This window comes from Notothenia rossii (genome assembly GCF_949606895.1).
Source record: "Notothenia rossii genome assembly, contig: scaffold_269, whole genome shotgun sequence".
Classification (NCBI taxonomy): Eukaryota; Metazoa; Chordata; class Actinopteri; order Perciformes; family Nototheniidae; genus Notothenia; species Notothenia rossii.
Window position 1 is genome coordinate 32,000 of NW_027639528.1, and position 13,001 is coordinate 45,000.

Genomic DNA, 13,001 nt, shown 5'->3' on the forward strand with positions numbered 1-13,001 from the left:
TTAATACCAGCCTCTCTCTCTCTTTCTCTCTCTCTCGCCCCCCCACAGAGGAATTGTCTGTTAATACCAGCCTCTCTCTCTCTTTCTCTCTCTCTCGCCCCCCCACAGAGGAATTGGGTCTGGTGCCTTGCTGCCTGCTATTCAGCTCCCATATATGTGTGTGTGCGTGTGTGCGTGTATGCGTGTGTGTGTGTGCGTGTGTGTGTGTGTGTGTGTGTGTGTGTGTGTGTGTGGGAGGGTGTGTGTGTCTGTGTGTGTGTGTGTGTGTGTGTGTGTGTGTGTGTGTGTGTGTGTGTGTGTTTGGGTGGGTGGCTGTGTGTGTGTGGGTGGGTGGCTGTGTGTGTGTGTGTGTGTGTGTTTGGGTGGGTGGCTGTGTGTGTGTGTGTGTGTGTGTGTGTGTGTGTGTGTGTGTGTGTGTGTGTGTGTGTGTGTGTGTGTGTGTGTGTGTGTGGGTGTGTGTGTGTGTGTGTGTGTGTGTGTGTGTGTGTGTGTGTTTGGGTGGGTGGCTGTGTGTGTGTGTGTGTGTGTGTGTGTGTGTGTGTGGGTGGGTGTGGGGGTGGGTGTGTGTGTGTGGGTGTGTGTGTGTGTGTGTGTGTGTGTGTGTGTGTGTGTGTGTGTGGGTGGCGTGTGTGTGTGTGTGTGTGTGTGTGTGTGTGTGTGTGTGTGTGTGTGTGTGTGTGTGTGTGTGTGTGTGTGTGTGTGTGTGTGTGTGTGTGTGGGTGTGGGTGTGGGTGTGGGTGTGGGTGTGGGTGTGTGTGTGTGTGTGTGTGTGTGTGTGTGTGTGTGTGTGTGTGTGTGGGTGTGTGTGTGTGTGTGTGTCATCTAAAGGAAGTCAGATATTGTATTGGGACACAATGGGTCAGGTTCAGCGCTGCATTCCTCTCGAGATTTATCCTCCGCTCTGTTTCTCCTCAAACACACACTGAGAAAACACACAAACAAACGTTTACACGCAGCAGAGTCAGAAAACATTGAAACATTGAAACATTGAAACATCCCATCCTTCAGTCAGTTACAGAGAAACATACATCTGATATGTAGGTTTTTATATTAAATAAAGAGTCAAAACATGTAGTAAATTAAAACACAATGGTATTAAGTAGCAGCAGAGTTAAAGAAAGTGAACATGCAGCCAGTGAAATATTAAACAGTATAATCATCCAGATTGAGCTCTGAGGACACTTACACACATTATACAGATTTTGCAGCCATTTAATTTTTAAAAATCACATTAAAGCAGATCTCAAAAATTGAGATTTAAAAGTGAGTAACAATTATTTTAATATTAAGTGAAGAGGCAAATACAACCATGGTAAATAAGTAGAGGCAAAGTAAGTAAACCAGCTGCTAGTAACAACATTAATACAAAGCAATATTCCGTTCAGTGAGATCTGAATTCACTTTTTACATTCTGTATTTACACTATTTGGACTTCGCAGTTATTGGTTGCAAATTTCTCTCTGAACTAGCAGGCAGTAATCACGAACGAAGGGTCAACAAAATAGTCAAATGTATATTTTTAAACCACATTTTGAGGCATATACACACTTTGCACACACACACACACACACACACACACACACACACACACACACACACACACACACACACACACACACACACACACACACACACACACACACACACACACACACACACACACACACACACACACACACACACACACACACACACACACACACACACACACACACACACACACACACACACAGTCAGAGGTCAACACCTGTCTCGTTCTGAGTGAAGGTTTTACTTGTAAATCAAAGGAAATTGGGGAATGTCAAAACAGAAAGCGTGTCTTTAACCCTTCGGTCTCCACCTGATGTGTTTATTGATTATCAGCATGTAACCTTTGCATTCACAGTGCGAGCTTACCTTGGCCAGAGGAGACGAGGAGACGAGAGGAGACGAGGAGAGGAGGAGCAACGGCAGCAGAAACACCGCCAACATCTGGAGAGGAGAGGAAGCAAGGATTGAAAGTGAGGAAAAAGGAGAGGAAGAAGGAAACAAGATGACAAAAACACGAGGCAAGAGAAGGCAAAATAAAGAATGGAGGAGGATTGATGAGAGGAAAGAGGAGGTGAGAAGAGGAGGTGAGAAGAGGAGACGACAGATGAGTTAGGAAAGAAAAAAGGAGCTGGAAATTGAACCTCTGATTAAAGTTCAAATTAACGTGCAGTACCTAGTCACAGTACTTAAGGTTAAATATTGTATCATATCGTAAAGTATCTCGACCCTCCAGGCTTCTTCTCCCAAGCATGAAACATATTTTTTCGGAGGCTTTTTTAAATGTTCTCCAGAGAACTTGTGATAGTTTAAAATGCACGCTGCTTTCCTCAGGGCCGTGTGTGTGTGTGTGTGTGTGTGTGTGTGTGTGTGTGTGTGTGTGTGTGTGTGTGTGTGTGTGTGTGTGTGTGTGTGTGTGTGTGTGTGTGTGTGTGTGTGTGTGTGTGTGTGTGTGTGTGTGTGTGTGTGTATTGGAGGTTTCACCATGTGACCGTAAAGCAGATGGTTGATGACAATAATACATAAACAGCTTTATTTTTCGTACAAACAAATATAAATAGTTTTGCCAATCGGCACCTCAGGGGTTTTGTTTATTTGATATTGTGAAGGATTTTAGTATCGACTCCCCCTCTGGGTAAACGAGGCGAATAACACAGGAGGGGCCGCCCAATATTTGTGATTTCGATGTGACTCGTGACTTCTTCCTCACAGCAAAACAAATTTAACAGCAATTTACGATTAGTCCAAAGTATGCATCACAGGATGGATTTAAAAACGTCTTTATCTCCTTCCAAAAAAGCTTCTGGTGGAAACAGCTCGTACTCAAACATCACAACGAAACTCTGTGAACCTTCAGAGACCACCCGGAGATAAACATCATTATTTTTAAAAGAGATCTAGGCATGGAGCAGTACTTTAAAGAGTCCTCTCCTGCTGATGTTCAGGTGTATATCAGTATGTAGTGTATCTACTTTAAAGAGTCCTCTCCTGCTGATGTTCAGGTGTGTATCAGTATGTAGTGTCTCTACTTTAAAGAGTCCTCTCCTGCTGATGTTCAGATGTATATCAGTATGTAGTGTCTCTACTTTAAAGAGTCCTCTCCTGCTGATGTTCAGATGTATATCAGTATGTAGTGTCTCTACTTTAAAGAGTCCTCTCCTGCTGATGTTCAGGTGTATATCAGTATGCAGTGTCTCTACTTTAAAGAGTCCTCTCCTGCTGATGTTCAGGTGTATATCAGTATGTAGTGTCTCTACTTTAAAGAGTCCTCTCCTGCTGATGTTCAGGTGTATATCAGTATGTAGTGTCTCTACTTTAAAAAGTCCTCTCCTGCTGATGTTCAGGTGTATATCAGTATGTAGTGTCTCTACTTTAAAGAGTCCTCTCCTGCTGATGTTCAGGTGTATATCAGTATGTAGTGTCTCTACTTTAAAAAGTCCTCTCCTGCTGATGTTCAGGTGTATATCAGTATGTAGTGTCTCTACTTTAAAAAGTCCTCTCCTGCTGATGTTCAGGTGTATATCAGTATGTAGTGTCTCTACTTTAAAGAGTCCTCTCCTGCTGATGTTCAGGTGTATATCAGTATGTAGTGTCTCTACTTTAAAGAGTCCTCTCCTGCTGATGTTCAGGTGTATATCAGTATGTAGTGTCTCTACTTTAAAGAGTCCTCTCCTGCTGATGTTCAGGTGTATATCAGTATGTAGTGTCTCTACTTTAAAGAGTCCTCTCCTGCTGATGTTCAGGTGTATATCAGTATGTAGAGTCTCTACTTTAAAGAGTCCTCTCCTGCTGATGTTCAGGTGTATATCAGTATGTAGTGTCTCTACTTTAAAGAGTCCTCTCCTGCTGATGTTCAGGTGTATATCAGTATGTAGTGTCTCTACTTTAAAGAGTCCTCTCCTGCTGATGTTCAGGTGTATATCAGTATGTAGTGTCTCTACTTTAAAGAGTCCTCTCCTGCTGATGTTCAGGTGTATATCAGTATGTAGTGTCTCTACTTTAAAGAGTTCTCTCGTGCTGATGTTCAGGTGTATATCAGTATGTAGTGTCTCTACTTTAAAGAGTTCTCTCGTGCTGATGTTCAGGTGTATATCAGTATGTAGTGTCTCTACTTTAAAGAGTCCTCTCCTGCTGATGTTCAGGTGTATATCAGTATGTAGTGTCTCTACTTTAAAGAGTCCTCTCCTGCTGATGTTCAGGTGTATATCAGTATGTAGTGTCTCTACTTTAAAGAGTCCTCTCCTGCTTATGTTTAGGTGTATATCAGTATGTAGTGTCTCTACTTTAAAGAGTCCTCTCCTGCTGATGTTCAGGTGTATATCAGTATGTAGTGTCTCTACTTTAAAGAGTCCTCTCCTGCTGATGTTCAGGTGTATATCAGTATGTAGTGTCTCTACTTTAAAGAGTCCTCTCCTGCTTATGTTTAGGTGTATATCAGTATGTAGTGTCTCTACTTTAAAGAGTCCTCTCCTGCTTATGTTTAGGTGTATATCAGTATGTAGTGTCTCTACTTTAAAGAGTCCTCTTCTGCTGATGTTCAGGTGTATATCAGTATGTAGTGTCTCTACTTTAAAGAGTCCTCTCCTGCTGATATTCAGGTGTATATCAGTATGTAGTGTCTCTACTTTAAAGAGTCCTCTCCTGCTGATGTTCATGTGTGTGTGTGTGTGTGTGTGTGTGTGTGTGAGCTCTTTTAAGGAAAGGTATGTTATGAGCTTAATGTACGATGATAACAGAGGTGTGATGCACACAAAGACACATTGAAACACACACACACACACACACACACACACACACACACACACACACACACACACACACACACACACACACACACACACACACACACACACACACACACACACACACACACACACACACACACACACACCCCCCCTCTCTTCCATTCTTAGCTTCATGGTGTCGCAGTAACACCAGGCGTTGGGTTATCAGCTCTCTGTCACATCATGTGTTCCTCACAGACTGTCTGGAGGTGTTTAGGGTGAAAGGTTAAAGGTCACTGAGGTTTCATTATCATTTTATGTATTACAGATATTAGCATCCACAGGTAGAAAAAACACATAACATTTTGATTGATACAAAATAAAATATTAAAATAAGAATAAATATGAACCAAAGCCACATAAAAGGTGGGTCTTGAATTGGAAAAGTGTTGCAGTGCGTCTGTTGGCCAAGACGCAGAGACGTCAGCTTGGTGGGTCCGGGCCTTTTGTTGTTGTTTGTTGTTTATTCTGAATGTTTTGATGGTATTTTAAAAAGGAGTAGCTTTTATCTCTTTCATTGTATAATGACAATAAGTGCTTCTAATCAAATCTAATCTACAGACAACAACATACAAATACAAACAGCACCGTCTCATGAAGAGATTTCTGAACTCTTTGCTCTCCTCTCTTTCAGGCCGGACACACCAAGCTGACCCCAGAGGACACACCAAGCTGACTCCAGAGGACACACCAAGCTGACCCCAGAGGACACCAAGCTGACCCCAGAGGACACACCAAGCTGACTCCAGAGGACACACCAAGCTGACCGCAGAGGACACACCAAGCTGACCGCAGAGGAAACACCAAGCTGACCCCAGAGGACACACCAAGATGACCCCAGAGGACACACCAAGCTGACTCCAGAGGACACACCAAGCTGACCCCAGAGGACACCAAGCTGACCCCAGAGGACACACCAAGCTGACACCAGAGGACACACCAAGCTGACCCCAGAGGACACACCAAGCTGACCCCAGAGGAAACACCAAGCTGACCCCAGAGAACACACCAAGCTGACCCCAGAGGACACACCAAGCTGACCCCAGAGGACACGTCCCGACGGACACGACTGTTGTGTCACCTCGTGTCTCTGCGTCTGGGCCATGTGTCGCACTGGAACACACCGCAAAGATTTCAGCCGACGGTCAAGAAGCACGTACGCACTGAGCATGCGTGAGTGGCAATAACTCTCCTCACCAGCAGGCGGCGGTAGTGTGTATTCGTCATTCAAAAGAGGAACCTGAAGACAGACTGCGTGATAACCGAGAGAATAGGAACAGACTGCGTGATTTAATCAAACAACAAATAGCGTGTTCCATTTTCACTCTACAGCGAGAAGCTCACGGGGCTTTCCCCAACCTGTGTCGAGAGCTGGAGTTCAATGGAATCTCACATTTGCCTTCTTAATCGTTTGTTTGGGTCCCTCACTTCTGTTTCACTTCTCATGCACTGATTCGCTAGCTGAACAGCCAATCAGAGTGATTTATTTGGCCGACAGCCTCCCGATTCAACATGTCGACTCAGCGGCGGAAGGTGTCGGCACGGCCGAAAAGACACGACGGTGCGGGACACACCAATCTGAGTAGGGCGACAGGACGATCATCGACGGCCCGACATCTATCGACATCTATTGAAGCCGAAGATCGGCGCGGTGTGTCCGGGCCTTTACTCACACACACTGCACTTTTCTCACTTCTCATTCCCCATTCTAATCAAAGTTTTAACCTGGTACCGGGGCACTGCCGCAACATCTTGCAGGAAACAGTGTCTGAGGGCATGTTCATTTAATAAACTATGAATGTTTTATACCTATGTAATGGGAAGAAACTCATCGAACTGATCATTATTTTATTTTTTTCAAAATAAAACCCACAATGCTAACGTTGAGCCTCTGAATTAGCAACGAGCGAAAAATGCTAACAGATGACTGCACCGAAATTCACTCACAAAACCTTATAATTTATCTTTGCTGCACGTCCAACACATCGTTTCACATTGTGAGGTGACACAGAATCGAAGCGTGCCCTTCATTATCACTCAATGATACGAAATCGCGACTTTATAAACAAAAACAGACATCAAAACATGTAGCGCTAGGTAGCTAAAAATGCTAGCATGGTTTACCTGTGTCGTTATCTGGTCAAAAGTGGTCTTCAATGGCATTAAAACAATAAAAACGCTGCTGAAGTTAATCCATAGGTTAATCCAATGTGTCTCTGTCCCTTTGAAATGATTTCTGATAATCCATAAGAAATAAACCTGCTTTTCCGTTTCCAGATGTCAGAGCTAGACATAGCTTCACTCTGGTGCAAAACTGTGCGCACGAAGCCCCCACCTTTTTGTTTTACCATGTGTGTGAGTGGGGAGATTCCTCTTCGATTCTATTGGCTCTAACGCTCAGAAAGAGATGTCAATCACCAAAATCGACCAATGGGTTCCAGAGAAACGGTAAAACCCCAATTTCCACCCGAATCACCTCAGAGGTGGAGTTCTTTTTGCTAAACCTCTCCAAAAAGGTCAAATGTCACTTGTTTTGCATCAATCTTGATACAGGGCACTTGTTATATGTTGTACTTTGGATTCCTAAAGCTTTTAGTCTACCTTACCATCATCCAAGGTTAGTTTTCACTATAAGTAAAAAATAATCTTTGGGCGGACACTATCATTTACAGTTTTTTTACTACGTTCAATCTGAATTTTCTTTAAAATAAAAACATCTATATTGATTCTGACTTTTCTACATCCAACTCACAGGTTTATCATTACTTTGAGAAAACAGATTATTAATGTAACCCTTTTAGAAGGGAAGATATGGTCATTTGTTCTGGGAATGTCATTTTCGAGCCTGAGACCTGAAAAACAGGCTCAGGGCTAAACTGGTTAAAACCTTCAACTCTTTGTTTAAGTTGTTCATTTATACAAACACATGTCCAGCTTCAAGGTAGGACTTTCACAGGGTCAATGCCAGGGGGAAATCATATTACAACACAAGAACATGAAGAGAAGTCAAATACATATTACAAAAATATGTCATTTAAAACACCCAGTCTTTAAATCCATTTATTAAACGAAAAACTAAAACGTTGAAAGCGGTTTGTTTCCTTTCTATGATTCTTGGAATACACATTTTTGGTTAACTGAACTGATAATAATAATAATAATATATTACATTTGTATAGCGCCTTTCGAGGGACCCAAGGCCACTTTACATGGTGAACAAACAAACAAACATTACATTACATGTCAGACGCTTTTATCCGAAGCAACTTACATACTCAATACTGTGGACAATCCCCACAGGAGCACTTTGGGGTGAAGTGAACCTGTGACCCTCTAATCCCAACACCAACGCACTAGTCCACTGCGCCACAGCCTCCCAAACAAAGAAAAGGGGCAAATAATAAACTAACAATTAAAGAAATAGCTGAACTTAAGAAGGTCAAAATCAATATCTGATTTCATTGAGGAGAAGAATAACTGGAGTTTGAAACCCTCTTCATTTCCAGCATGCACACAATGAACGTGGACCTCTGCATCTAACCCGTCCTTGGAGCAGAGGGCAGTTTACACCTTGCTCAAGGGCACCTCTCCAGCTTCCAGTCCACACCGGTCCGATTGGGACTCGAACCAGCGACCCTTCAGACCAAGTCCCAGAGCCACTGCCGCCCAAATATCCAGACATTTTAAACTGGGATTAGAAAACAGTTTTCCACAGATTGTTGTTGTTATTTATTTCAGAGAGAGTTCTGTTGGGAATAAACAGCAACTCTGCCCTCTGCTGGTCACACAGAGACATCACGCCTATATATATATATGTATATATGTTTTTTTCTTTTTGTATTCTATTAAAATCATACAAAAACAAAAACGCATAATTCATACACACAAATGAACAAAATTAGTAGAAGCAGGAGGGCTGAAGCATAGCTTATGGTGAGTAGCCCTCCCGTGCATCCTCATTAGCATTAATATAATAATGGCATTTATTTCATCAAAAACGTCTAGAAATTAAGGAGTACAAAGAAATAAAGAAAACTAATGAAAACTGGAAAACAAAACAAAAACAGTTAGTGCAAGAAAAAAGTAAATGCATATATAAATAATACTGGGAATATCCAATACTTGTTAGCTGGAGTGATCTGCAAATATAATTGTTTTTACTTTAGTTTAGAATTGTTGATGACAAGTGATACTTGAAAGGTCTGGGTGAAGGCCATTCCACGCTCTAATAATTGCTCCCACAGTTGATTTCTTCACACCAAGCTGCTTACCTATTGCAGATTCAGTCTTCCCAGCCTGGTGCAGGTCTACCATTTAGTTTCTGGTGTCCTTTGACAGCTCTTTGGTCTTGGCCATAGTGGAGTTTAGAGTGTGACTGTTTGAGGTTGTGGACAGGTGTCTTTTATACTGATAACGAGTTCAAACAGGTTCCATTAATACAGTTAACAAGTGGAGGACAGAGGAGGCTCTGAAAGAAGAAGTTACAGGTCTGTGGGAGACAGAAATGTTGTTTGTTTGTAGGTGAAAAAATACTTATTTTACACCATCATTTGCAAATAAATTCTTTAAAAATCAGACAATGTGATTTTCTGTTTTTTTTTCTCTCATTCTGTCTCTCATAGTTGAGGTATACCTAGGATGAACATTACAGGCCTCTCATCTTTTTAAGTGGGAGAACTTGCACAATTGGTGGCTGACTAAATACTTTTTTGCCCCACTGTATATTTATATATATATATAGATATATATATATATATATATAGATATATATATATATATATATATATATAGATAGATATCTGATCATGATGCTGAAACAGTCAAATATTAGTGTCCCAGTGAACTAAATATCTATCATTCATTTGTTATCTTCACTTGCTTTTCCTACATGCCTGAAGTCATACGTGTAAAAACAAAACATGCAATTATTTATTATATATTATTATTATATTGGATATTTGTGCATTTGATTTATTACCATTGTAAATATACAGTATCTAGATTATGATCAGTTTGTGTGTGTGTGTCAGTCTCTACAAGGCTGTCTAACACTGTCTGAACATGTCAGGTGGTGTGTGTGTGTGTGTGTGTGTGTGTGTGTGTGTGTGTGTGTGTGTGTGTGTGTGTGTGTGTGTGTGTGTGTGTGTGTGTGTGTGTGTGTGTGTGTGTGTGTGTGTGTGTGTGTGTGTGTGTGTGTGTGTGTGTGTGTGAGGCAGTAACAGATGTCCTCTCTCAGTCGGTGTTTCTCCGCAGACTGAAGCAGACCTCAGATGATTTCCTCCTGGATTATTAATTCTTTATTCAAATGGATTTATTCTGACCGACTGATTTCTGGATTTTAACTTCTAGTTGTTTTAAAGTTTTCTTTTTGCAGCTGCTTTTCCTCCAGGTGTTTTAGAGCCGTTTGATTTCACAGCAACAGTTAGACTGCCACGGTACGACTGCTTCATTCATCTTTAGCCTGTGGAGAAGAAGTAGTTCTAATGTTTTTAAATTGTTAATCTGTGATTTTTAAATCAGAAAATCTTCTTATATTGAGATAAATGAATGTCTTATGCCTCCTTTTCTTTTCTCCTGTCATCTCCTTTGCCTCCTCCTTCCTCTATTAACATCCTCTCGTTACCTTCTTCCTCTCCTTTTTCTTCATCTTCTCTCTACTCTTTCCTCCGTTGTCTCCTTTTCTTTTTCCTTCTCCGTTTCCTTTCCTCTTCCTTCACCCCTTTTCCTCCTTTTCTTCCTCTTCAACTCCTCTGTTGTCTCATTTGGTCTCCTTTTGTCTTGTATCCTTCCTCCACTTTACTCTCCTTTTTACCGATCTCCACTCGTCTCCTCATTCCTCTACTTTCTCCTCCTTTCCTATATCCTCTGGCCTTTTTTCTTTCCTAACTCATCTGTCGTCTCCTCTTCTCACCTCCTCTTCTCACCTCCTCTTCTCACCTCCTCTTTCCTCTCATCAATCCTCCTCCATTCTTTATTTTGCCTTCTCTTGCCTCGTGTTTTTGTCATCTTGTTTCCTTCTTCCTCTCCTTTTTCCTCACTTTCAATCCTTGCTTCCTCTCCTCTCCAGATGTTGGCGGTGTTTCTGCTGCCGTTGCTCCTCCTCTCCTCGTCTCCTCTCGTCTCCTCGTCTCCTCTGGCCAAGGTAAGCTCGCACTGTGAATGCAAAGGTTACATGCTGATAATCAATAAACACATCAGGTGGAGACCGAAGGGTTAAAGACACGCTTTCTGTTTTGACATTCCCCAATTTCCTTTGATTTACAAGTAAAACCTTCACTCAGAACGAGACAGGTGTTGACCTCTGACTGTGTGTGTGTGTGTGTGTGTGTGTGTGTGTGTGTGTGTGTGTGTGTGTGTGTGTGTGTGTGTGTGTGTGTGTGTGTGTGTGTGTGTTCAGGTTGATGGGGTTGCATGATTTAGGAAGTGTTTTTCTCTTGGAGGTCGACTTAAAAATGTGTTATTGCTTTGGAGGAACATAGAAGCAGCACACACACACACACACACACACACACACACACACACACACACACACACACACACACACGCACACAGGTGAGCAGCTCCTCAGGTATGTGTGTGAGGCTGTAATCAGATGTTTCATCACCTCTGAGTCAGAGGACTGATGTTCAGCTGTAGATCAGGATTTAGTGCCTCTTCTATTCTTCCTATTTTAAATGAAGAAGTTAAAGTAAAAACGTGCAATAAAAGATATTATTTATTATTTTATATTATTATCATTATTTCAATGGATTCAAATTGAATGACCAGAACAGAAAACACACACATCAGTCATGACAAAGTGGAGGAAATAGAAATAATTAAATAAAAAATACAGAACAAATTAATAAAGATATAACAAATATAAGGAAAAAAGAAAAATCATAAATACACAGAATAATGAGGATTAATGAAAAGTAAACGGGAGAGTGTGTTTGTGCTTCAGTCAGCTGTTTGTGGTGCAGCAGATGTCAATTGGAGGTGGCAGATGTATCTATTGTGTGTGTGTGTGTGTGTGTGTGTGTGTGTGTGTGTGTGTGTGTGTGTGTGTGTGTGTGTGTGTGTCATTGTAATTCAAATTGGCGTGGGTCTGTCTCAGTGGAGGGGTCAAAGGTCACCATCTGGAGTCTGAACCAAACTCGCTCCTCACTTCTTTTCATTGTGAACTTTATAAAAAGGAATACCATGACAATGTTTTATATATCTCTCTCTGTGTGTGTGTGTGTGTGTGTGTGTGTGTGTGTGTGTGTGTGTGTGTGTGTGTGTGTGTGTGTGTGTGTGTGTGTGTGTGTGTCAGGATCAGTCGGTGTGTGCGAGGACTTTCTGTGGTGCAGGACGAGAGTGTGTATCGACCGACAGAGGAGAACCAGTGTGTCGCTGTTTAACGGTAAATAGGATTTGTGCATGACTTAAAATCCTAAAAAGTGTCACTGATACCTTCTTAACTTATTAAACAGATACATACAAATAAAATAACAATATATCCTTTAACATAAGAAGTTGAAGTAAAAATGGTTGTGTGTGTGTGTTTCGCTGTTTACAGTTTCAGCAGAATATTTAAGAAATGTCTTAAAGGTCCCATGTCATGGCCATTTCTACTGATCATAGTTTCCTTGTTGAGGTCTACTAGAATAGATTCACATTGTTCAATGTTCCAAACTCACATTAGTTTCTCATCAGCCTCTCTGTGTAGCATGTGTTTTCACTCTCTGTCCTACACGGCTTGTTGGAGCTCCTGCCCCCCCCCCCCTCCCTGTGAGCCCAATGGCCGTCTGCAAGACAGGGAGACACAGCGAAACCCAGCACGAACACACACACACACCCGCAGCCTCGCCGCGTCGCGCTGTCTCAGAAATCGCCGGAGCTGCAGCTGAGAAAAGATTGAGTGTGTGTGTGTGATGAAGTCCACGGACTTAACGTAACGGCTCCGCGGATTGGTCCATTTGGACCAATGGGTCCATTGGGTCCATATGGTCACGTCACTGTACCCAGGAAGAAACAGAGAAATGTCCAACGAGGCGTTCCGGGGCAGCATAGACAGGTCTTCTCTGTGTTAAGGCCCAGATACCCCGGCCAGTCACCTGAGAAGTCGCCGACACCGACACCGACTGTTGCGTCGCCGGACTCTCCTGCGTATTTGCAGTGGCGTTTTCTCCCGGAGGCCAAGGGAAGCCAGGCTTCCCCTGTTTTTTC

At 42.3% G+C, this 13,001-nt stretch overlaps 1 protein-coding gene and 1 long non-coding RNA gene across 3 annotated transcripts in view; one reads left to right on the forward strand and one right to left on the reverse strand.

Annotated features, from left to right (window-relative positions):
* Nucleotides 1-727: 727 nt before the first annotated feature.
* On the reverse strand, nt 728-7,112 carry LOC307027714. Its single transcript, XR_013804731.1, has 3 exons — nt 6,936-7,112; nt 1,897-1,971; nt 728-922 (listed from the first exon to the last, which is right to left on the reverse strand). It is a non-coding gene; the product is annotated as an uncharacterized lncRNA (long non-coding RNA).
* Nucleotides 7,113-9,805: 2,693 nt separating this feature from the next.
* LOC307027717 (follistatin-related protein 1-like) overlaps nt 9,806-13,001 on the forward strand; it is a 7,918-nt gene continuing 4,722 nt past the window's right edge. The window contains exons 1-3 of one of the 2 annotated variants that reach the window (XM_079696008.1): nt 9,806-10,246; nt 10,879-10,953; nt 12,106-12,195. In XM_079696008.1, the coding sequence (XP_079552134.1) occupies nt 10,879-10,953; nt 12,106-12,195 (165 nt within the window). In that variant the 5' untranslated portion in view covers nt 9,806-10,246. Of the gene's footprint in view, nt 10,954-12,105; nt 12,196-13,001 lie in introns of both variants that reach the window. The other variant, XM_079696007.1, reaches the window with a different exon arrangement.